At 36.0% G+C, this 25965-nt stretch overlaps 2 protein-coding genes across 6 annotated transcripts in view; both read right to left on the reverse strand.

Annotated features, from left to right (window-relative positions):
* Positions 1 to 25965, reverse strand: part of ppef2a (protein phosphatase with EF-hand domain 2a) — a 27204-nt gene continuing 1239 nt past the window's right edge. The window contains exons 2-19 of one of the 4 annotated variants that reach the window (XM_079605723.1): positions 18662 to 18722; positions 17383 to 17475; positions 15964 to 16023; positions 14856 to 14983; positions 14677 to 14731; positions 14400 to 14575; positions 12896 to 13010; positions 12770 to 12816; positions 12510 to 12676; positions 11901 to 11937; positions 7669 to 7818; positions 7237 to 7584; positions 5191 to 5376; positions 4452 to 4594; positions 3548 to 3654; positions 3174 to 3337; positions 2965 to 3052; positions 1 to 1784 (exon numbers count right to left, since the gene is read on the reverse strand). In XM_079605723.1, the coding sequence (XP_079461849.1) occupies positions 1393 to 1784; positions 2965 to 3052; positions 3174 to 3337; positions 3548 to 3654; positions 4452 to 4594; positions 5191 to 5376; positions 7237 to 7584; positions 7669 to 7818; positions 11901 to 11937; positions 12510 to 12676; positions 12770 to 12816; positions 12896 to 13010; positions 14400 to 14575; positions 14677 to 14731; positions 14856 to 14983; positions 15964 to 16015 (2355 nt within the window). In that variant the 5' untranslated portion in view covers positions 16016 to 16023; positions 17383 to 17475; positions 18662 to 18722 and the 3' untranslated portion in view covers positions 1 to 1392. Of the gene's footprint in view, positions 1785 to 2964; positions 3053 to 3173; positions 3338 to 3547; positions 3655 to 4451; positions 4595 to 5190; positions 5377 to 7236; positions 7585 to 7668; positions 7819 to 11900; positions 11938 to 12509; positions 12677 to 12769; positions 12817 to 12895; positions 13011 to 14399; positions 14576 to 14676; positions 14732 to 14855; positions 14984 to 15227; positions 15262 to 15956; positions 16024 to 17382; positions 17861 to 18464; positions 18723 to 25965 lie in introns of those variants that run through there. The other 3 variants (XM_079605722.1, XM_079605725.1, XM_079605724.1) reach the window with 3 other exon arrangements.
* LOC306994835 (N-acylethanolamine-hydrolyzing acid amidase-like) lies at positions 19930 to 25787 on the reverse strand. 2 transcript variants are annotated; one of them, XM_079605740.1, is made up of 11 exons: positions 25476 to 25787; positions 24950 to 25114; positions 24715 to 24838; positions 24327 to 24417; positions 24175 to 24251; positions 23904 to 24076; positions 23682 to 23744; positions 23493 to 23559; positions 23223 to 23251; positions 21270 to 21336; positions 19930 to 20926 (listed from the first exon to the last, which is right to left on the reverse strand). In XM_079605740.1, exons 1-11 carry the CDS (start codon positions 25649 to 25651, stop codon positions 20915 to 20917), a joined length of 1044 nt encoding a protein of 347 aa, XP_079461866.1. In that variant the 5' UTR covers positions 25652 to 25787; the 3' UTR covers positions 19930 to 20914. The 2 variants fall into 2 exon arrangements, 1 of the variants encoding a protein (XP_079461866.1); XR_013796740.1 differs by having other exon boundaries at positions 20888 to 20926; positions 23493 to 23542.

Consider the following 25965-nt stretch of genomic DNA (forward strand, 5'->3'; position numbering starts at 1 on the left):
TCTTCACAAATTAATAGAATTTTATTTTGAATACAATACAATCGCCTGAAGTTAAAAGCTAAAGACAAGAGGAGTGTTTGACTTGAAGCGGCGCTGTGACATTAAAGTACCATAATAGCGATTTAGAGCAGATCTATGACTCCATTTGCTTTAGAATCGCTCACACTGTACAGCGCAACAACCCGACTTCAGAATCCAAAATGGCTGCTCTCAACGCATCAACCATAGTTAAACAGTAAAATATTGTTTATTAGCACTTCTGTTTGTCCGTGTCTCAGTAAACTCAGTGGTCCACACAGTACTATCCAACCCATTTTGTGGATATGAAATTTTGGCATTACCGCCTTTTTTATTTGTGTATTCCCACAACAAATGTTTACCTGGATGTGGGTGTGCCGTCATTCCCAGCTCCTCAAAGTAAATGGAACGCAGCATTAGCACTTGTTAGCAACCACCTTTTCCCAAGACAAGTAAAAAAAAAATTTAAATCACGAAGGGTTATTACTGATGTATGTTGTAGAATAAAATGTGAAAATATCTTAAGCTTCTGTTAACCACAACTTTATTTCAGGCATTTAATCATAAACTCTTTAAAAAAAAAAACATTGATTTCATGGCGATGGAATCTGAAGTTCTAAAATGCTAACTCGTTTCTGTTTTTTAGCCAATAAAAATATTCTTCCCTACAGCACTACTACTTCCAAGTAGCCACACATACTGTATACTCCCTCTAAACCATTTCCCTCAGTCAGCGTGTAGGTAGAGAGGAAAACATCAGTCATCTTTTTGGCTATGTTTTCTAGGACAATATCTTTTATTTGCAGCAATAGCACAGAGCTTAACGTCAACATGCCTCTTATTAAAAAATAGCTCTTGAAACACATAAGCTGCAGGCAAAGACTTTTAAAACTCTATCTAGCCTTTCACTTGCATGCTTAGCACATTTATGCAGACATCAAATCCATTATGAACAACATGTAGTCTATGTTACAAAACAGTTATGTCATGGTGTATTATTCAAGATACTGATGGCTCATTTTCATACAGAATATGCAAACAAATTCGTCAGAGGCAATGAAGGCAAACTCGAAAAGCCACATGATCTTGACAGATCAAGTTTTCAGTTAGATAAGGATGAATGTAGGAATCCTTGAGAGATCAGCAGCTTGCAATACAATTTAATACATTGAGGAAACATGGAGAACATTCATGATTGATCACAGAACTTCCAGGTGCATTGTAAACCTGAACCTGAAGCTAACACAGACGTATATTTGGTTTAGAGAGGAAGATTCAAAGTCTAAAAAAGCACATAAAAGTTCATCCGGAAGGTGAAATACCAAGAGGAAGACTACAGTTTACAACAGTTCATTTTTTTTAAACAGCCAACCGTTATTGTGGTGGAACAACAACAGAAATGTCACAGAGGTCTCCAGTCTGTGAAGATGAACAATCTTCAGCGTGTGTACCAAGTGAACCTGCAGTTTGTGAAGGTGGACCTTGTGAAATCTGCGGGCCTTTAGAGTCTGCAGTTTGTGAGGTTTCTTCCTCCTGAGGAAGGTGCTGGTATTCCTGCTTGAACTTGAATAGACTTTTACCTCTCTCAAGCCTGCCTTTGTCCACCAGCCGAAACGCCTCCATGAATTCATCGATGTCAATGCTACCGTCGTTATTTGTGTCCGTGCTGATAACCAGCTCATTGATGACCTCATCAGAGATCTCCATTTTCAGATAGGCACTGAGCAGTTTCAACGTCTGACGGAAATCCTCAAAGGAGATGAGACCTGAGAAGAACAGACACATAGGCCATAGGAAGGTGTTATGGAAAAGCCATCCAACTACGTTTAGTCTATTCTCTGTAGGAATCGTTATCAACAGGGAAATGTTAAAGCTGCCATGAAATCAAAATGGACAATTCGTTTAGAATAATGCAGTGTTTATTATAAATGATTTATCCGTACACATCCTTATTTGGTAACACTTCATTTGGATGGTCCACTTGAAACATTCTACTAACTAGGTAACTTTCCATCTACATGTCAACTAACTTGCACTAGAGTAGACTGTTAGTAGACTGTTAGGTTAGGGTTAGTTGTTAGGGTTTGGGTTAATAGAATAAGTTGACATGTACTTGTAGTTGCTTATGTATATGTTGCAATTAAAATAGCCCCACATCATCACACACCCTTCACCATATCTAGAGATTGGCATGGTTTTATTTCAGGTAGCCTAATACAGTAGCTGGTTTGATTTGCATTGAGAGATGATCTTATGGAAAGTACCCAATGCCAATCTCTAGGTATGGTGAAGGGTGTGTGATCATGTGGGGCTAGTTTAATTCCAAAGGGCAAGAGAACTTTATCAGGATGCATAATATCCTGGATCCATAAAAATAAAAATCTGCCTGCCTCTATGGGAATTTAACATAGGGGTGTCCTGACTTATGCATCCTGTATTTTAAGGAAGAACATTTATTTATTTACGATACATTATTCATTCACAAAGAAAATTGGTGTCCTTAAAGGTTGGAGTTTTCATCATTTTTTTAATTAAGGCATTAAGATCAATTTCAAAATTGGAAATTGATTTTGTATTCCTCTTTTTAGTCAACTTTAGCATGGGTGTGTTCACTTATGCTAAGCACTGTAGTTGCAAAGTTACTTAGTAGAATGTCTAAAGTGGACTATCAAAATAAAGTGTTACCCATTTTTTTATTATTATTCATGTGGGCTCATAATCTTTAATCAAAATATCCCCCATGCAACAATTTCTCTTCTCTGATGACGTGTTTACTGGCGTGAGGGCGGGACAACCTGTCACTCACATGACATCACAGAAATAGCAAACCATGTTGTTTTCACAGGAAGATCCAGTTATCCATTTTTGATTAAGCATTACGAGGTAAAACATTTTTTTACATTTAATGAGTATTTTATCATTATACCTGCAAATATTTTTTCATACCTGAATTATCTGTGTCCACTATTCTGAAAATGGTCTCCAGGGTGGAGCGATGTTTATACAGTGTCTCCAGCATACTCTGCTCAATGTACTGTATAGTGAGAACAGAAGAGAGAGCTTTCTGCAAAAGCATCTACAGAATTTCGCAATACTAACACAGCAGACAGAGAGATACATTTCTGGAAATGTTCAAATCAGGGGATCTGCTTTACCTCAGAGCTGTGATTTTTTAGGGCGAGATCCCGGAACCAGCCGTGGTAGTCCAGCATCCCATCGGTGGTGCTGGACACAAGCTGAGGATGAAGAACTCTCCAGGGCAGATCCAGGTGAAGAACTCGCTCGATTGCACTGGCCCAGTCGGACAAACAGATCAGTCCTGTGATGGCATTGACATTGCTATGACATTTGAACAACTGTAAAACTAGCCATTACGTAACCAGAAACGCATTGTTTTCAAATATTAAACAGTCTGAATTCCATTATATTCCTTAACTATTAGTGGAAGTGATATCATCACACCACTAGGTAGCAAAATACTGCAGTACTGTATTAAAATATGCATTTTATACCAGATAGTTGTCTGTACCTGTGTTCTCCTTATCAAGCTCTTGAAAGGCACTGAGAAGATCTGACTTGTGCACAAACAGTTGCTCTCGTAGGACTTTGAGAGCAGTGTGCTCTGTGCGTTTTACACTGAAAGAACATCGAGAAATGAGCTGGAAACTTGACAATGAACCCTTTAAGACTATAAACTGTCATACCAAATAATATATTTGAAATTGTGAATGAAAATCATTCTTCTAGTTCAGTGGTTCACCAGGGCCACTAGGGGCCTCAGGATAAAAGATTACTTAAAATGACTCAAAATAAGAAAAGAAAAAAAAAGCATTCAACAACTACAAATAATTTCTTATTTTAATTCAATGTATTTTTTTTCTTTGAAGGATCAGGATATGTACATAAGGTATAAAAAATATTTATTTAGGTTATTATACTATACTATACTATACTTTATTATGATAGGATAGTATAGAGTGGACATGAAGCGAGGTGGGAGAGAGAGAAGGGGACGGGATTGGGAAAGGTCCACGAGCCGGAACTCAAAACTCGGGACGCCCGAAGTGCAACGGCGCTATATGTTGGCGCGCTGCCCACAAGGCTATCGGCACCAACAGCTAACCTAATTTTGAAATTGTGATTTATAGACCTGGAAAAGTCATGTAAATTAACCAAATCTTATAACTCCATGGGCATTTTTATAACAAATTAAAACATTTCTAGTTATGCCAAGCTCTAAATTATTAAAGCGGGTAGAAGTTGAGAGTTAAATATGTTTAAAAAAATCTTTATCCTAAATGCTTATCCAATAAATCATGAAAAACTGGTCATTGGGCCTTTGTATATTGTTGTGGACAATGAGAGGCCTTGGAGTTAAGAAGGTCAAGAACCACTGTCTTAGTCAAATGGCTGATGGTATGCGTGTCGATTACCTTTGTGGAAAGCTCAGTCCTCGGATCATACTGGTGGCCTGATACTGAACAAAGTAAGGCACGAGATCTGGACCCAGTCTGACAAAGGCTCCCCTGTTACTGCCAATCTCATAGTAGTTAGAGGCTGAAAAAAGGGTCAGGACCTGAAAATCAAATCATACATAAATCAAATCAACTTTAAAAACTGTCAAGAACATTTCTACAAACATACACTTGCCCCAAAAATATTTAGACATTTAAGATGAAAAATTTGCACCTAAAGATTGATGCATGTCAATCTGGACAAGTTTTTTATTTTAAAATATTATATTCTCAAAAAATTACAAATTGGATCTTGTTTTATCTCATTTGTTTCACAGCAATGAAATGAAACGGGGGGAAATTGAGACTTTCAAGAGAGGCATTTGAGATAATGCTAATGAAATATACAGTAACTGAGAACTTGCATTTCTGTGAAAGGGCAAAACGTCTGAAGAATAATTTCCCTCCGAGCTCATCTAGAGAATTACTATATTACTCACAGGACACAGTGTCCTAAAAAGCACTCTAAATTAACATGAGCCATCATAAGTACATGAATGTAAATAGGACAATTTATCACCTTTTAAAGGAGCATGTTAATCTAAATTCAGTCCCTGCCTTACAGATGTTTTAATAAAAGCTTTAGCCGAAATAACAAAGTCGTTATTAGTTCCTTCTCAAGCGACTGTATAAGTCCTCAGATCACTGCATTGCTGACCTTACGATTGTGGCAAAACTCGTAACCATCCTGCTTGCACTCGTGTGAGCGGATGATGAGCTGGAGATTGTGTCGGTTCAGAAAGTCCTCTGTGACATCAGGACCCCAGTAACAACCTCCGCCACGGACCTCGTTGGGAACGCAACCGTCCTGGGACATGGGGTCACTCCACAGCAGGTCCAAAATCTGATGACACCAAAGTATAAATGTAATTGCAAGGAGAGATTGTAAAACTATTTAACTGTTGGAATACTTACCTGTTTTTAAGAGTAATGTTCCAGATTATAAACAAATGTATCACTCTAGTCTCGTATTAGCATAGAAATACTTTTGAAATCTTTTATGCTTTATTATACTTTTTGTGAATTTTAAAGGTCACCTTTTTTCTCCAAAATGAACTAAATTTAAATCATAAGTCAATACATCATCAATCCTTGTGTGTTTTTGTCTTACCCTGATTCACTTTGGTAAGCCTATTATAATTGTTTGTATTTGAGACAAACACTGTTTGTACTTTACACAACAACGTTTTCAACTAAAAAACGTACAACTTTTTATGGGTGTTTTTGGGAGTCTGTTTTGGGTGCCTGAAAACAGTTTCAAAGTGCACGTTTTTGAAAACGATCTCCGTGTAAACAACAAAAACGTGAATCTCTTAAGACGATGACGTATTACATGTTCAGTCTATAGTGTTTTATCGTCATCTAATGGCCTGGCAGCAGAATACAGTGTTTTTAGTCGTTTTCACGGATACGTGTGAATAGGGATAGTTTTGAACGTGGAAAAACTTCTCAGTTTTAAGCACATCGTTGTTGTCTAAGACCTGTCGGGATGGTTTTCGCAGGAAATTGCATACATTTGTCACTCTGGTATTTTATTGAACAGATAAATTGCCATGTGTAGCTCTCTAACAGAGTTCAATGTAAAGCATTATCTATTGTGAAGGATCATTTTATTATGGTTGTTGTTGCGCTGTGCTGGAAGTTCCATGTCTATCAATGTTTATCTACATTAACGTCTTCAGTTAGTCAGCTTGAGATCCTTTCCATCTAAACTGGTTATATCTCTTAAGCCTAGTAGTGAATGTTTTAGAAGCAGCAGTATAACCACAGCCGGGGCACAACCAAAACAATGTTCTTCCACAAAATGCATGCAGATTTGCTTTTTAACCTTTAGAGGGCCAAAAGTTACATAGTGTCCCTGTAATGTTTATTTTTGTGCCACGTCTTATCCAAAAGACTTCCATTGTACTATAAGTACAATACTCCAAATGCAATTTGTGTTTTTTATACACTTAGGTTGAAATTAATGGTTCAAAACTACACATGTATCAAATTAGTACAGTGGATCTCAACCAGTGAACCAGAGCCCACTAGGGGGCCTCAAAATTACATACCGTACATAGTTGGATTTTAGATTGGTCTTATTTTGATGCTAGTTTTGTCTTTATTTTAAATTGAGACCAACTAAAAACAACATACCGGTATTTCTTATTTTATTTCACCTCCTATGAAAGTGTGATTTTAAGTCATTTATATTAATATGACTCCTTGGGATACATTTTATGAACATAAATTTATTCTAGTTATACCAAGCTCTAAAATATTTTAGAAATTGAGTAAAAATATATATTTGAATCATTAATCCTTATCCAGTAAATCACAAACAACAAGAAAAGTCATGGGGCTTTTGCATATTTGTATGGGCAATGGGTGGCCTTAAAATGGTTGAGAATATAACTGGGTTACACTTTAAGGTGACGTACCGGTAGTTATATTGTACTTCCTCAAATAAGTACTGAGTAATATTAATTAACTACTATTAATGTGCTTGCTATAGAGTTAGGGTTAGTTACGTATAAATATGCATAATTTACTGTTATTACTATAGTAGTATACTATATGCATACTATATGTAATAACGTGTCACCTTAAAATAAAGTGTTACCTAACTGTTTTAGGACTAAATTTATTACTAGTACTTTAGTATTTAGTACTAAACAAACCCCAAACATGTACCAAAGCAGATACCGTCAATGAAGCCCACCTGTTTCCAATCATCATCGCTGGTGTCGATGACCTCAGTTGAGTCTGGTTCAGACTCACAGGACGGGACAGAGCCCAGAATGCGGTGAGACTGGCTGAAGCTGGACATGCTAAACTGCGCTTGCCTACGGCGGACCTCGAACTCCTCCTCAACCGTCCGAGCCACAGTCCTTGAGAAGTCTTGAAGGGAGCGTCTCTGGAAACTGTCCCGAGCAGAAAACTGTTTGGGAAAGGTCATCGAGCCCGTTCTGTTCCTACAGATGATCATCTCATCGTAACGCTCTGAATCTGCATATAAACTACTGCGGGATGGAGTCTTCTTCTTCGGGGGCTTCATAGCAGACACATACTATAGAAAGACAACAGTCATATTCATCAGTTAAAAGAGGAGATGTTCAGGATTTAACAACATGTGACCGTTCGTTTGACTCACTCTGTGTCTGTCCACTCGAGCTATCAGAGCGAGTTCAGTGGTATCTGAGATTCCTCCATGGACTATCAGCACCCGGTGGTCGATTACTGTCACTAAGGGCAACCAGCTGAAGATCTTCTGGAGCAACTTGAGGATACGCTTTCCATGCAACTTAAAGGAATCGAAGAGATAAGAGAAGCTCCTCAGATTAATTTCACCATAACGTGAAGCTCAGAGCAGGAACAGAGCATAACACATTACTGAAGATGTTAAAGAGTTATCTCTCAGCAGAGTTATTGTCGTTAACTAAAACCATAAAAATACTGAACATAACCTCAGTAAACTTCAGTTAGCAACATCAATGGATATTTTGCCAAAGATGTTTGCCATTGAAGACCCTAAATCTGCCAAAAAAACAACAACACTTGACAAAGATCATTCTATTGCCCATCTGCTTAACCTGTGATGTTCTTTAAAATACTAGTATAAATATAATATATTTCCAATGTTAAAAAAATTACTCATTACGTATATTCAATACACCTTAACACTAGAACTACCGTAACTAATTCTATAACTACTATAATGGCCATAGCAGTCATTCTGACCGCTCATACATTATTTGCATATAATTTCAATGAGCTATATCAAATCTAAGAATGAATGGATCTGTAATGTTAGGATAGGTAATAATAAACATCAGAACACTAGATTTTAATTCTTATGTATGTGAAAATGTAGTAGTTAATCGACAACCACAAAACAGCTATTGTAATTACAGATACAAAGTCGAATATTGATCAATTTTCTATTATTTTCTTTGTAAAATTAAAACAAATGTACCGTATTCATCCTTGGATATTAGAATACAATAACTTACAAAAACATCGCCAATATGCATGCATAGGTAAAACCTTTATGGCCACATATGAAACGCATATGCGCCAAACTGGCCAAAACAGTCATTCTGACCGTCACGGAAAAATAATATGAAAATATAATAAACTGCGAGAAAACAAACTGATTACTAAATTTTAGTAACCAATATATATTTGTTTTAGAGAGCAAAAATATCATACTGTAAAATGACAATGAAAATATCATGCTGTTAAATCATATTGAAAGTATTCTCCACTAAGCGGGCTAACTTGGGTTGTTTTGGGGGTAAACAGCGTGCATTAATTTCACTGACGCTTGTGGATCAGTTACTTACAGTCAACACAGGTAATCTCTACCTTCCATGTGCAACTCCCACACACAACCTAATGACATTTGTCACGAGTGTCCTTTGTTTTGTTTTTCTTGCAGTCAGTTTCTTAAAATAACAGTCTTGTAATTTTAATAAAATAGCAATGATAGAATCAAATATAGATGAATTTAGGAAAAGTCAGGGTCCTATAGTTACATGAGTTTTATTTCAACAATGTTATTACATTGCGAAAATTTGAAAACAGTCAAAATGACTGCCTTGGTAGTTCTAGTATTAAAGGGTTAGTTCACCCAAAAATGAAAATTCTGTCAGTAATTACTCGCTCTCATGTTGTTCCAACCCCGTATGACTTTCGTTCATCTTCGGAACACAAATTAAGATATTTTTGATTAAATCTGAGAGCTGTCTCACTCCTCCATAGGCTTCTATTGTAATTGAAACTTGGCCGACGCTGGTCATGTGTGTGATGCTGGCCAATAGTGAGCCTACGTTCTGACGTACAACCCAGAAGCGCTGCGCTTTTACACTACGTGAACTCACTCAGAGGCCCACACAGAAGAAAATTAATAGTTGAATAAAGACGTTATTTTTGTTCGTTTTTTGCGCACAAAAAGTATTCTCGTCGCTTGATAAACTTAAGGTTGAGCCACTGTAGTCACTTGAACTACTTTAAACATTGTCTTTACTGACTTTCTGGGGCGGCAAGTTTAAATTACAATAAAGGAGTGAGACAGCTCTCAGATTTCATCAAAAATATCTTAATTTGTGTTCTGAAGATGAACGAAAGTCATACGGGGTTGGAACAGCATGAGAGCGAGTAATTATTGACAGAATTTTTATTTTTGGGTGAACTAACCCTTTAAGGTGTCATATGCAGTTAAATGTTTGTTACCTACTAGTTAACACCCACCAGTCCTTTAAAATACTAGTATAAACAAGTACATTTCCAATATTAAAAAATGACTCATTCCGTATATTTAATTCCCTACTAAGCTGTCATATATGCAGTCAAACGTTTGTTCATTAAACAAATAGTTAACTGCCACCAGTACTTTAAAATACTTGTATAAATGTAGACGTAGTATCTTTCCAATGTAAAAAAATAACCCATTACCGTATATTCAATTTCCTAAGGTGGCATGTATAGAGTCAACATTTTGTTGATTTAGCGGCTAGTTAATCCATACCAGTGACAGAGTGCAAGAATGTTTAAGACTTTACGTTGTAATCCTTTTACCAAGGTCTGGCCAACATTCACAGAGAAAATAACTGCTGGAGAACTGACCAGATTCCCCTTTTAAACTGTAAGTCTAAGCAGGCTGCTAAGTTAAGAGGTGGCATTCTTGGAAAGGAAGTGTCGGGATATCCCTTGCCGTTTCATAATGGAGATAAACAGCTGAGGCTGTATGGTAAACAAACTCTTAGGCCTTGTCCACTCTAATACGTTTTAATTCACTCGAAAACACATCTTTTTCTCTCTGTTTTGGCCTTCCGTCCACATGAGACAGCGTTTTTATCAACGAAAACAAAGCTTTTTGAAACCGCTCTCCAAAGTGGATAAAAAGCAGTTTTGTTTAGTCATGGGACACATATTGAACCGATAGATTTGTTAGATAGATAGATACCGCTAGTGTGCCTGTTATGTGCAATTCACTTTCACACAGTTGCTAAAATATGTGACTTTGCACACGCTTTATATCACAGTCCTGCAAAGATGACAGAAAATTCACTCGCGTTTGCTGTCCTGCGGCAAAACATGAGAGCAGTTGCGTTTTAGACCAAACATTTAATTGTGAGTGAGTGTGACCTGAACGCATTAGTGAGTGGAGAGATGTTTTGCTAGATAAAATGATCCTGCTAGAAAATTTGCATGATAACTTTATGATGTCTTGTTCTGTCTGCATAATCTCAGTGAGCTTTTATGAGGTTTTACAAATGTGAGTGACTCTATAATTGGAGATATATGTTGCATTTTTTTTTTAAAGTTAAGGGAAAAAACTGTTCACTAACAGACATTCTTTCCAGTATCTTTTTGAAAACATATCAATTATAATAATTCAGTGCTTGCCTAACACAAGTTACTTCCATGAAAAAAATGCATTTCTTTATAGTCTTGTAGGTCAAATTCTGTTACACTTATGTCAGCATTGCTCTTACTTGGTAACAGTGTTTGACGGTAACAGAATTGACAATTGTAAACTTTTTAGCCCAAATCCCCACTTGCTAGCATAAATGCTAATGCAAAAATAAATGCACATGGCACTAATGAAGTCATGATTAAAAGACTTTTAAACAACCCACTTTGAGATCAGTGATAAATTCTGTTTTCCTTTTGACCTTCTGATAACAATTTTGACGTTTTACAAAATAATTAAAATATTTGATTAAAATATTTTCTCGGAGAGAGCACACATACGTTTCAGTGCTTCAGATCTTATCAGTGAGGGGAAATTACATAATTTTCTGTATCTTACAGTTGGAGATAATTCCACCATAATTTAAAGGCAAAGTATAGTACGTTAACAGAATTGACGCAAGATTCATGGACACACATTTTTATAAGATAAAAGTTATTTTTAAACAATTTAATGTTGCAGAATTAAGAAAATTACTATCTAGGGCTAAATGAAATATTAAAGAAGAGAAAAATTTAATATTTTGATTATACAATCCTACATGATGGAAAAAATACACTGACTAATTTGGACAACAAGAAATCATGATTTTCAGCAATATAAAGACCCTTTTCTTACAGAAAATATGATATAGTTAAGGCCTGTAACATCTTGTGATCCATGACAATGAGTGACAAATAATGAAAAATATAACCATTTAAAAAAGAAAAAATAATGACTTTGGTCACCAAATGTACCTGCAGTTATAGAATCACCCATGTGCAGTACGGTAAATTAAGCACTTTCCGACGCTTCAGTGTGGACAAGAAACTTTTGGAAAACACTTGAAAACACTGTTGATGAACTTAGGAACTTGAGGAATTGAGGAAATTGTAGAGCACAGACATGAGATGTAATTAATGACCTACCTTGTATTTTCCCAGCACTTCTTTGGTGAAGCCATACCTTTGAACAGAAAATTAAATGTTATCACCCAAAAAATTAAATAAAGTAAAATTCAAAGTGGCAGAAGATTTTTTCTTGCAGAAAAATAGACAGCAATCTGTGGACACTGAAAGATTAAGAACAGAATTCTTGCGCTTATGGTTATGTGCTATATTGTAAATGTAACGTGTAAAATGATCACATTATAGCGCCATCTTGTGTCTGATTCTCACAAAATTGTGTACACCACCTCATCTAGACCAGTGGTTCTCAAACGTTTTGACTCCAATATGTGCCTCTGTAGTAATAAAAAATAAATGAGTTTGCTGAGGCCCTCTAGTGGTTGACAACCACTGATCTAGACACTGATTAATATGCTCATATAACTATGAACCAATTTAATGATTCAGAATTGTTTTGATAACGTTTTCTGTCAAGGGAGTCTGAAAAAAACACATATATGAATTGGTAGGGGAGGAGTTGAGGTACTGCAAAATCCTTGTGGTGAGCAAAGTTTTAACAAAATATAGTATGTATAATTATTACATATATATTGTGTTCCTGTATGCATGTGTTCAGCACATTTCCATTACCTCAAATTGATGATGTGGTCTTCGTGGTTTCCTCGATTAAGATAAACATCTCCAGGATACACAAGCAGGAAAGCAAACAATATGAGCAGAATCTCTATGGAGTCTTTGCCTCGGTCCACATAGTCTCCATTGAAAACGTAGGGTTTCTCCATCGAAGGCATTCCATTCTGGGAAAATAAATAGACCACAAATTCATAGGAATAGATACACTGTACTTAAAGACAATCTCGTAGTTAGGTGTGGACAGATTTGAAACCTACCTTGTAAAATATTAGTAGCAAGTCCTCCAATTGTCCATGTAAATCACCTGTAATAAAGTTTGTAACTTAATTTTTGAAGAGGTGTAAAAATAAAAAAAGTTAAAAGGATGCGTCGGGCATTCTTACCACAAACAGTTATTTCTTTGCTATGGCATGTAGAGACTCGGTTGATATTCGGCAACCCTCTGAGTAACTTCCACGTTTCCAGAAGAAGCTGAAGAACGTAACGAGAGTGAAGCTGCTGCTTAGAGAAACCAGAAGTGTACATGGTTAAAGACGTTAGTGTTATCGGACTGTCACATACACTCTATGACAGGGATAGGCAACTTCTGTCCTAGAGGGCCACTGTCCCGCAGAGTTCAGCTCCAACCCTGACAAAAACTCTCCTGCCTGTAGATTTCTAGTAATCATGAAGACATTGATTACTGTATCTTGTCCAGGTGTGTTGGAGCTAAACTCTGCAGGACAGTGGCCCTCCAGGTGTGCGTTTCCCGTACAATGACGTAACTCGCTGCTTAACTACCATAGTACTATGCATTGTTGAATAAATCAACTTGGCTAGTCATGACTGTTTCCCGAAACCATACCGTCGCAAAGTGGTCGTTCAACCACGTTGGTTTATGACGTCACGCACGTGGTGTAGCCTAATAACTTCTTTTAATGAATCTGTTTGAGAACTAATTAATGCTAGATGGTTTGCTATAAATTACAGACATGGCATCTGAGGACTATTTCTGATTTTTCTAAGTTATTTTGCTTTTCCAGCAAATTGAATTTCCAGATTCAATCATAGGCTCGTTCTTACTTAGTAGAGCGCGTTTGCACATGCAGTCTTCAAAAATGGTGCTTTAAATCTCTTGACAAACTAAAAGACGTAAATTACATTTTTATGTATTCTAAATAAAAGTCTAAAATAAAATGTTTTAATTAAAAAATAAATAATCCCTGCTCTATAAAATAAAGGTTCCAAAAGGGAGTTTTAGCAGCAATGGCACACTAGAACCTTTTGGGGTTTTCAAAAACTTGAGTTCTCACTGTATATTTCTTAAAATAACCATTTTTTTTCTTGGTGTGAAGAAGAATATCTGAACCAGGCCCTGTTTTGAGGATTTTGAGGGAGATTGGTATTTTGGCCGCATTTGTGCATTAAGTTTTGAAAACCTTATTTCTGACTTTTCTTGTAATGTTCAAACGTCCGTTTAAAAAAAAAAAAAAAGGTTTTAAATGTTTTTCTTGGTTATGTAAATGTTAAGGAAACATTCTATTTTGTAATTTTGTAAACATTATGGCAACGTTACTTTTGAATGTTCTCTGAACATTCTGAAACAAGTAGCATTTAAAACTAAAATGTTTCCAGAAAAAAACATTCCATGTACAATGTATAAATAATGTGCAATCGTTCTGAGATTATTAAAAACCAGATAGCTCTGAACGAACAGGGAACATAAACGTTACTGGAAGAATGTTTCCTCAACCTAGCCAGAATATAAGCCAAAGTTTTGAGAATGTTCCCTGTTAGCCGGGATGGATGTTAAACTTTCTTTATGAAACCATAGATCCCAATAAAGAAGCCTTATTTTTGAGAGTGTACCTAAAACACATTTTGAATGCATCCTCGTTGAGCACCTACTTGTTTGTTTTTGAAGGCCTCTACAAGACCCGCAGCCTGATCCATATCTAAAGGAAAAGTTAGCCGTGGGCCAGAGTAGATGTCTGGCACATCAATATTGCTGTAGTTGAAGAATCTCTCCCACTCTGCATCTCGGCAAACCTCGTTTTCTCTGAAGATGTGTGAGATCAGATTTCCTGCACGGAAGAAGAACACACGGGATGCTTTTAGCATGGATAGATTCCAGTGGAAAGCTGTATATGTGGTATTTGTGTTTACATGCAACAGCTTATTTTACGTTCACTGCTGGATGGAGTGAAGTTATCCATCAGGTAACCAAGAAAATTGTATAACTGCGTGAGGAGGTGAGAAAAAAAAACATTTGTCATATCATCATAAATGTTGTTTACAGCTTTCTTGGAGATAAAGTACGTATTCCATCCATCCATTGTGATTCGATTATGGTGGACTTCATACTTTGATCTGGTCTTGTAGGTCTGCGTACTCCATGGACTGGAAGATGTTCCAGGTGTATCTGCGTCTCATTTCCATGCGGGCCGCATACTGTCTGTACCAGCGCTGGATCATCACCGCTGCTTTCATAGCTTTCAAGAGAACATGACATCAGAATACCGTTTTTTGTTGTTGTTGTTGCTTTAAATTAATAATTAATTTGTCATAAATGCAATATCTTTCAGGTCAGGCTTCTAGAATCACACTCAGTTCATCCGAGAGAGATTAATGTCAGATCTATATACGTCTTCTTATAATATAACTTTGTGTAATGTGCACTACTCAACAACAGTCAAACAAATGTCATAGTGGTGATAAAAGAGGAATTTTGCTTACTTATGGCCACTGCAGACATGCATGAAAAAGAAGGCACGTTGAGAATGTAAATGAGTTACTTATATTGACATTGCACAGAAACAACTGACAGCCGTGTTCTACAGCTGCGAGAGATAAATAAGGCTTTACACAAGCTTTGCTGGACTGCTAAAATCTCACCTGGGATGGCATTTCCAAGTGTTTTAAGAAGATGAAGTCCGTGAGGTCAAGTTAAATTTAAACTAAATATTCATTGAATAAACAGGACTCAAACATTTGTGACCCTGGACCACAAAACCAGTCACACGGGTCAATTTTTTGAAATCGAGATTTATACATCACCTGAAAGCTGAATAAATAAGCTTTCTGTTGATGTATGGTTTGTAATACTTGGCAGAGATACAGCTATTTGAAAATCTGGAATTTGAGAGTGCAAAAAAATCGAAACATTGAGAAAAATCGCCTTTGAAGTTGTCTACCGGTATTTATGTTCGCGATTGTGCTGCATTCACTCACACAAATAATTTTTTATATATTTAGGGTAGGAAATTTACTAAATATCTTCATGGAACATAATCTTTACTTAATATCCTAAAGATTTTTTGGCATAAAAGAAAAATCGATCATTTTGACCCATACAATGTATTGTAAACAAATATACCCGTGCGACATGTGACTGGTTTTGTGATCCAGGGTCACATATCATTCTTTAATTTACACTAGCCATTCATATCCATGTTTTTAGTAAACATATTACCTTTGTCGTATCTTTTATTGAATGCGTTGTTTTTTGTGACGCCACACCCCATGGCTTCTCCTGAATGCAGAACATAAGAAAGTCAGTATAACAAGCACTTTTCATCTTAACATTTAACACATGTATGAGACTTTATGAATCATGCATAATAAATCATATTTTATCTAAACATATTATTTAATGCAAACCACATGCAAAAGTATAAAGCATGTTTTTATTTTTTTAAATGCTTAAGAAACCATAAACTGCTAAATAAACAACACTTAATTCAGTTATACACAATATAATTTATTATATATTAAATGCTAAAATTCAGATCTTAAATCCATTACATATTAGTACCTAAAGTCTACATATTAGTAAAGGTTGACAGCTCCCCTTTTTCTGAGTGCAGTAAATCATATCGCAGATGAGATGAGAATAAAAAATCTTGTACAATATTGCCAAGCTTTTAACACGAATGTAGGCTACACCACATGTGATGTTGTTGTAGACGTTAATGAGATCCAGAGAGCGAGTTAATCTGGGGTCATTGCTCTCTTGCACTGGCCTCAATCCTCCTTACAGAGCAGACGACGTCAACACGCACCTGTGCTTCCGTCAAAGCCCACAACTGTCAAACAAAGCCTCAATCTAAATCAGCTTGTTATTTATTCAGATATTTGCAAAAAATATGGCTAATTATCTCCCAATTTGTAAAATCCGAGGAATTTTTTTAAGTGTTTTTATTTTTGAAGGAAATCCTGAATAACTAGAGATTATGGACTATGGATTTATAGACTTGTTTGTAAAGAAGGTTATTCATTAGCTCACCAGACAGCACAATAATTTAGTGTATAAACGGACATGCTAGTTTTGAGGTTAAATGTTGACAAAAGCTCTTTTCAATGGGGTTTTGTATATATAGGTTCTTGACTCAATTTTAAAGAACCCTTTACGCCAAGAATATTCTATATACTGTAAGGAAAAAATGTCTTCAATGATTGCATAATACTTTCATGCTTAACAGTTGTTGTTTTTTTTCCAATTTTGTCTAGTAATAAAGTATGTTTACAAGCTGTTTATTTCATAAAATGTAATCAAAATAAAAAAGAATTCAAACTTAATTAATTCAAACTAAATCCACGCAATGGTCCCATGATGGAAACCCTTAAAAGGTTCATGAAGCCTTTAAGGTTCTATAAAAACTTTTCTTCAAAGAGCATAAGACGTGTAGACATATTTAAAACGTTATTTATCCCATACTAAATATTATATTAAAGCAGTTGTAGCTTTCAGTACATTTTCTGTGTATTTCTTTGAATAGAATATTAATATGAAAGGGTGTGTAAACAGTGTCAGCAAACAATTAAGCCATAAAAGGTTTCAGCAATAGATAACAGATCAAAGGTACACAACCCCAACATGGGTAAAACTCACCAGGTGGTTTTCTCGTCTAAGTCCCAGAAGCTTTATTTCCACAACATGTCACCCAAAAGAATGTATCCGCCTGGTGTACTCCATCTGTGCTTGCTTGAGTTAGTCAATGCGAATAAAAGAAACGCAAATAAATCAACTTGTGAGGACACATATAAAGCATCGTCACAGGCTTCCCCATATCCCCCGAGACCTTCAATGTCCTGAGCAAAATGCCACTGTTTTTCTTCAAAAAAGAGAGAAGACCTTGTGTCGAGGTCCTGAGGCATTCAAGTAGGTGTGTTTGTTTGTCTGCTTCTTAACAGTCTTCTGCTGTGTATCTGAATTAAGTGAACAAGCCCCGAAGGGATTAAGGGTAATAGCTTGATGAGACTTGACTGGACTTCCTTAGGAAATGGCACTTTCCTAAAGGAAGCAGATGGAGAAGTCTGGATGATGTTGATGTGTAAAGTATTTCATATGTAATCAATCCAAAATAATGCAAAATACAAAAATTAATAATTTGAGGAGAAAGCAGTGTATTGATTTTGACATTTTATGTGCATGAGATCTGAGAGCCCTCAGTAATTCTAATGAGCAATTACTTGAATATATGTGACAAAACCAGTCACATGGGTCAATTTTATGAAATTGAGATTTATACATCACCTGAAAGCGGAATAAATAAGCTTTCCATTGATGTATGGTTTGTTGATATAACAATATTTGACCGAAATACTATTATTGGAAAATCTGGAATCTGAGGGTGCAAAAAAATCGAAACATTGAGAAAATCGCCTTTAAAATTGTCCATTTATGTTTGCAATTGTGCTGCATTCACTCACAAAAATAAATGTTGTATATATTTACGGTAGGACATTTACAAAATAACTTCATGGAACATGATCTTTACTTAATATCCTAATGATTTTGGGCATAAAAGAAAAATCTATCATTTTGACCCATACAATGCATTGTTGGCTATTGCCACAAATATACCCGTGCGACTTGTGACTGGTTTTGTGATCCAGGGTCACATATTGTAAAAGGGAGGTCTGGGAAGGAGATCTAAAGATAAATCAGATCTAAGCTTAATTGTGGTTTACATGTATAAAAGGGTGAATTCACAATGCTGTCATGATCTCCAGTCACTGCAGCACTACGTTTCCCAGCATCCCTCCTGGCTCCCACCTGCACACACTCAATCACCACCTGCACCTGCCATCAATCACCCTCTCAGCAGGACAACATTGCGGCACGCCATCCATACTCGGACTACATGCATGATTCATGTGATACTTACCTGCCTTTCTGTTTCCTCCTCGTCGTTGCTCCTGCGTATCCAAGATCCATATCCACCACATCTGTAAGAGAAAGACGATCAGTCATTAGAATATCTACATGGTATAATAAAGCATGTGTGTGGGGCCGTACTCACCTGTGGTAAAGGATCCTTCAACCGAACCTTCATCCTACCTTGACCTGCTGTTGTTTATTCTCAATTATTGCATTTAACCTGACATCTAACCTTAATATTATATCATACCCCATTGTGTTGCACTTACAATCTGTTCAAGTCTGTGTTTCCTGACAAATGCATGATTTTTAGTATAAACAACATTTTATAAACTTTCAGGGCCCTATTTTAATGATCTAAGCGCATGATCTAAAGCGCACGGCGCAAGTGCACTTAGGGAGTGTCCGAATCCACTTTTGCTAGTTTAACGATGGGAAAAATGGTCGGCGCACCCGGCGCATGGTCTAAAAGGGTTGTCCCTATTCTCTAAATGAGTAATGGGTGTGTTTTGAGTCTCATCTCCCATTCCCTTTATAAGCCAGCTGTGCTCGGGCCATGGCGGATTCGCTATTTACATGGCGGAATTTGCAAGCGGAAAGACTGAACGCTTCTCTAGAGAGGAAACGGATCAGCTCGTTCGCGAGGTTAAAGCGCGCAAGCAGACCATCTACGGGACAAGCCAGATTCCACCATATCTTGATGTACACAATAATAATCTTTTACATTGTAATCCTTTTGTTTTTAATATTTGGCTAGTTGCTGCGTGTCCGTGTGTGTGTAATAAACAGTGTACGCGCGCATTTAGGCGCATATAATAGGCATATTACGCGCCCTTTAAATAACAAAGAAAATACTGTGCCATTGACCAACAAAAACCTGGTCTAAAATCAATGGCTCAGTATTTTCTTTGTTATTTAAAGACTATTTCAGTTGCCTCAAAATAGCAGCGCGACAACAACGTTTTCAGACCAGCACACCCATGGGCGCAAATGCATTTGCCATTTAAACAAAGCGCAGGACTTTAAAATGAAACTAGCAAAACACACTTGCCTGGTGCCACATTACGCCGGGTGTATGATAGGGCCCTCAATATTGCATGCAATAATATCACAGAATTGTACATAATCTGAATTGTGCATAACTTATATAATTATATATAACTTAAAATAAAATAAATGTGTGAAATTATTTTTAGTTATACTATACTAGTGAGAAGGGAAGTGTAGTGTCTTACATTACGAAAAATAAAATAAAATTGAATGCTATAATTTGTTCAATAATTGCAGTGTTTTATTTGTGTCATCATTTAATGTGAAATATCATTGATTAATCCAACCTTACATATCTGATCAACTGTGATGTTTTATTTCAAAAAGTTTATTTAACAATAGGCTGTCATGTCTACAAAATATTTATGTTCAAATGACATTTTAAAAATAAATAATTATTAGTAGACCTATTATGTGTCCTAAAATCATAAATAGATGGGGGAGGGGGCAACGTAATGACAAATGCTTTGAAATTGATTACAAAAGTTCTTTAAAGGGCTGCACTGTATAGAGAAATAGAAAATAAGTATGAAATTAAAAAACGACTTAATTTGATTATAAAATCGCAAAGGCTGCCATTTCATTATATAAATACATGCACTGCAGGTTTCCAAGTGAAGCACGACACCGTGTTCATTTACAAGCGCAGAAGCGTGTGATCATGATATGGTGTTTCAGCTTCTCAGAGCGGCTTGGTTTATTATGGTGACGCTGCAACCGAAGATACTCTCAAACCACTCTGACCACTGAAACACAGTAGCAGAAACCAACACAGTGCTGCATTTCAACATGAAACTCGCAGCAAGCACATATATTTATTTGCCGACAAGTTGGTTTAACATTCGAAAATTAAAAAATTAAGATAATCACAGTTGTACTATACATTTTTTAAAATATTTTTTTAATTACATTTTTTTGGACAGTACAATGGCAAGTTTAAATATTTGTATTTAATAATAATCACAATAAAAAGTTATAACATGCATTATTATTGTTAAAAACACATTTATTATAATATATATTTTTTACTATTCATTAGTTTTTGAAAATACTCACATTTATTAAATCAAAGTCAAAAACAGTGAGAATGTGGCCTATGAAAACTCAAGTAGAAAGATATTGTGACCAAATCGTCACAAAAAGCATGAAAAGAAGCAGGATTTGTTGGTAAGATCAGAATTAAGCTGTGTTGATCAAGAGAATGGCTCCATCACTTACACGTCTGTGAACAGAAAGGAAAGACCATTAACTGTCTAAGTCAGCTGACAGTTACGTTTTGAAATCACAGAAAATACCCAGTTATTCACCACAAATCTTGTGACTGTTGCAAAATTCCCTTAATGTCAAAATGACTTCAGAAGATATAGTAACCTCTTACATTTTGATAGAAATGCTGTTTCATCCAACAAAAACAAAACGGTACTTAACCAGCCAACTAGACTTCCTCAAATGACAATGGTGGTAAGTAACATAAATGAAGTAAATCTTAAGTGAATCTTGAGCAGAATATGTTTATGTAAATACATTTTAAAGTGGAATTGGGTAGTGTTATGGCTTGTTCTTACATCTCTGACAACTGTTGTGTACTTCTCAGGTGTGGCGGCACTCATGACGGTTGTATAAACAGTGATCCTGGAAGGAAGAACATACTCACATTAAAAAGCCTTATTACAGAAAGTGAGTTGAAGACACAAGCACTTAACACTCCACAACAATCAAACTAAACATTTATAAACATATATATATATACATATATATATAAACCATTTTCCGACCTGCTTTTTTGAGTTGAAAATGAGGATCTAATCTGTAAATTTTCATTATGTATGAAACTCATTTATTTTTTATTTTCTTTGTATTTATATAATAATTGCGATAACATTCCACATGCTATGTACCATCTTTATGCAGACGCCACTACTATTTATTGTTGTGCTTTATCAGCCTCACAAGCTTCATTAAACTTCAATTATTTACAATCAGCATTTGAAATTGTACAGTCTCGTCTATGTCAAAAATATAGATAAAACCAAAGTAATGATTTTTTCAAAAACCAAAGCTCTACCAAGGAGTCTTACTGAAATTATATCTTCCCAAGGAACAAAAATAGAATGTGTTGCGAGTTATAAGTACCTGGGTATTTTACTTGATAGCCAATTAACTTTTAAGCTCCATATTGATCAACTATTTTCTAAACTTAAGCTTAAATTGGGTTTTTATTTCAGAAACGGATCTTTGTTTTCTTTTAGTACAAGGAAATATTTGGTATCTGCAACATTTTTATCACTATTGGATTATGGAGATCTGCTTTATATGAATGCCCCAGTACATTATATATATATATATATATAAAAAAATTAAAATAATACCGTCTATCATAGTGCTTTACTAGTTATAGTTATCAAGCACATCATAGCACTTTACATGATAAAGCTGAGTTGCCATCTTTGTATACTCTAAGAAGTTTTAACTGGTATTGTTTTATTTATAAGTCTATTTGTGGTCTAATTCCATCTTATTTGTCTCTCTGCGTTTCTAAAACAAATGTTTGCCACAAGTTTCGTTCTAATGATTTGTTATATGGTTCCTTGAGTTCGAACAGAGCTAGGAAAAAAAAGGCTTTAAATATAATGCTTTATCTGCTTGGAATAATTTACCAAACATCTTAAAGCTGACTATGCTTCCATCACTAAACGAGTTTAAGTTACTTTTAACTGATTGTGTGTTTTATCCTTTGGTAAATTGCTGTTGTGATCCTTGATTGTGTTTTTTGTGTTTTGAGAGGCCAGGTCACTCTTGTAAAAGAGATTTTTAATCTCAATGAGTTTTTGAACCAGGTAAAATAAAGAATGAAAGAAAACGGCGACAAATAACTCACAATGTTTTGTTGTGTCAGCGGAAGGAATTTTTAAAGTTTTTTTATATTTTTTTTTATGTTTCTAGTATAGACTAAATCCTCTCATTTTCTCCTCTGCTCTAGCTTGCTCCCTCCTTTAGCTTTCTAATAAACCTGGCATTGTATAATATGAGTGTTGGCTCTGTGACAAATGCCTTTTGTTTCTCTATTGTAAGTCACTTTGAATAAAAGCATCTGCTAAATGCATAAATGTAAATTAATATCATCATATGGTTACAAAGAACCCACTAGTACACTAGTTAGTAGAGCCAAAATGAGTTTCAAAACAGTGTTGAGCTAGGGCATCAGACATGAAAGAGGGTGAGAGTTCAACTGATATCAATGCTTGGACTGTTCTGATTTCCAGCTGAGAAGCTAAACAATGAGTGTCTGTGAAGCTGTGTGAAAAAGCAGAGGATTCACAAGACTCGTTTCTGCGATCTCTTCAGGATAATACTTCAATTCTGCATTGCGGTTTGAAATCCTAATATTAATAACCTCTATGAGGAAGTATATTTGTACTACTGGTTACCACATACGAGAAATGATCACTCTACTTGAGGTCATTACATAATCATAAAATATCATGTGATAGGTGAAAATACATTACTGTCCTCCTTACCGATTACATACAGGATTCACAGATAAAACCTGTAAAAAATGAAACTGACATGGTCACTGACTCAACACATTTTTCAATAAAAAAAAGTCCATAGTATCAAAAAACACAAATATCATTAAAGAAGAATCTTCAGATCTTTTCTTATGATTAAATGTTTTTACTTGTATACTAAAAAACTTTTATACAAGCACATTTTATGGTACATTAGCAATGTATATAAATGCCATAACCTACGACAATAATAGGCAGCCAAAATAGATTTGTTCATACCTTATACAGAGAATCCATATTAATATGGTTTTGACCAGTAGAATTTAATGCTTTCATTGCCACATCTCTAAAAAAAAAAAAAAAAAAAAAAACAGGAAATGTGAGAAACTATTCTTAATTTATTCCGTTCAGTAAATAATCCCTCATTTATGCTCTCATGTTATTGACAAAAAAGAAGTGTCTGCTTGCCTTCTGTCATCTCGTTTAGGGGTGGGTAGCCAGTGGTCATAATTTGTTTCAACTCTATACCAGCTAAAATAAGCAACAGTCAAAATCACATGTTTAGTAAGGAAAACACTAGTACTATATAACAGTATGGTCACATGGAAGCCTATTGTAGCATTGTCATGACTTTTATCTTCCATTATAACATTTTTATATCATTTAAAAATGATGGTTGGTGGTGCTTACTTTCCATGAAGTGTATCCAGGGGCCAGATGTCAGCTGATCCTCCCCTGTCTCTGGTGATGACCACACCCTCACCAGCATGAACACCACCCAAAATGTAATACACATCTGTGATGATCGGCACCTTGGCCAGCCTCACTACTGCATCCTGGAAATCCACAGCTGCTTCGAGAGTCTGAAGAGAATCAAACAAAACAGATTTATTCAATGCAAAGTCTCAGTCAAAAAGATTCAGTGTTCAGTAAAATACTGAATTGTCACGTGTTCTCTCACCTCTCGTACTAGCCAGCTAACTGGAGAACTTTTTAATAAAATGGCTGAAATTATGTTCTCCCACCAATGTCCCTTATCTGTGGAAATACAGACATAATAAAATCTGTGCAAAATTCACTAGATGATCTGAAAAAATCAAAAATCAAACATACTGCGTTCATTGCCAGACACTGTAAACTTGTTGGGGCTCTGTCCAGTCCACAGCCCAACGTAACCAGCAAACGTGGTTCCTCTGTAGGCCACCTGTAGAGAAACAAATTTCAGAATACAATATTCGGGAAATAATCAGATAGAGTAAAAGAGTATACGTATTTAACATGCTGTCCGAGAGGATAGGATAGGAACCAACCAATAGTGAAGAAGGGATGCAGAAAACAGTCGAGGCACGTAGGTGAGTCAGCTATATATATATATATATATACTGCACATATACTGTATATATATCGGCCTAACCGATAGATCTTTTGAATGTGTTCCTCCCAAACTTTGTTCATAAAACTTTAATATATAAAAATATAAAAATAATAATCACTTTATTACCTTTCCATTTTTCATAAAAACTACGTCTAGAGTTAGATTTTTGAGCACGTCATGGGGGTAGTCCAGGTTTCTGCCATGGTATATATTGCCCTTTGTATCCTGAGTTACAATACTGGTGCAAAACCTGAAAAAAGGCAAAGCAACCACAATGAATGTTGAAAAGACGTTGACAACTTTCAAAAGAGGTGTTGTATCAAAAATGCAGAAAAGGTCACCACTGCTATACAGTACTTACGCAGATACTTCATAGGCAAAGTTCAGCAGCACGATATCTGAAATGTCAGTCCCATAGAATGATGCCATGCCCTGTATTTCTCCAGCATACGGCTGTGGGATGTATTTCTCCAGAGCATTCACTATAGGTTTAATGGCGATATGAACCCATTTGGGAACAGTCGAGCTGCGCAGAAGAGGGTGTTTAAGACATAAACACATAAGACATGCTGTGGTGATGATGACAAACAATGACTCAACTTTACCCTACAGGTAACGACAGGTAAGTTACAAAACGATTGTGAATAAAAAACGACAGGAGGAATGTCAGCCTTCTCAGAAGCGTTTTAACCACGTGATTCGTGTATGCATTTTTTATGCTTTGAGAACTTGTACATTTGGTTATCTGTAATTACAATTTTTTTGCGTAAACGTTCAACTCGTCAGGTAGATAAAATTATATAATGGTTAACAAAAAAACAATTACCATCGAAAGCAATGCTTCTCGTAGTGTGTGCACGTGCGGTATCAGACTATTTGATACTTACTCGATCACGTCAGATGCAGCTTTTCGCAAGAAATCAATGTCATAAAGGGTCTTCAGAGGAGCCCATCTCTGATTGGCGGGCACGTCCAGGCTGATGTTTACCACTGGAGGAGAGAAACCAGCTCTCGATACGGAGAAAAATGTCACGCCGAGAAACAGACAAATCTTAAGCTTCATGGTGAATGCGGAACACTAACTGTCCTTGTAGTAACATTTGAATAAGCGAAACCAAAGAGTCCTTTAAACTGCCCAACTTCTTTAAAAAACAAGGAACTGTGATTGTTGTGACAGTAACACATTAACCACAAGGGGGTGATGTCCACTGTGTGAAATCAAATAAAGGTGCATTTCGTAACTGAGGGTTTATGTCGCATTGGTTTACAGCTTGATTTTTTACCAGACATTTCTGTTGTCTCAGAATGAGGAAACGCGGTATTTATTACGCACAAACGGGGAGTATGATGTTCAGAAAATTTTCTTGCATTTGTACA

Source organism: Phoxinus phoxinus (genome assembly GCF_949152265.1).
Source record: "Phoxinus phoxinus genome assembly, chromosome: 3".
NCBI lineage: Eukaryota > Metazoa > Chordata > Actinopteri > Cypriniformes > Leuciscidae > Phoxinus > Phoxinus phoxinus.

Coding starts and splice junctions, on each gene's coding strand:
- LOC306994835 (XM_079605740.1), bottom strand. CDS start 25,651: ATGAAGCTTAAGATTTGTCTGTTTCTCGGCGTGACATTTTTCTCCGTA. Junction 25,115..25,475: donor GCTGCATCTGACGTGATCGA/GTAAGTATCAAA, acceptor TCTTCTGCGCAG/CTCGACTGTTCCCAAATGGG. Junction 24,839..24,949: donor TTTGCCTATGAAGTATCTGC/GTAAGTACTGTA, acceptor GCCTTTTTTCAG/GTTTTGCACCAGTATTGTAA.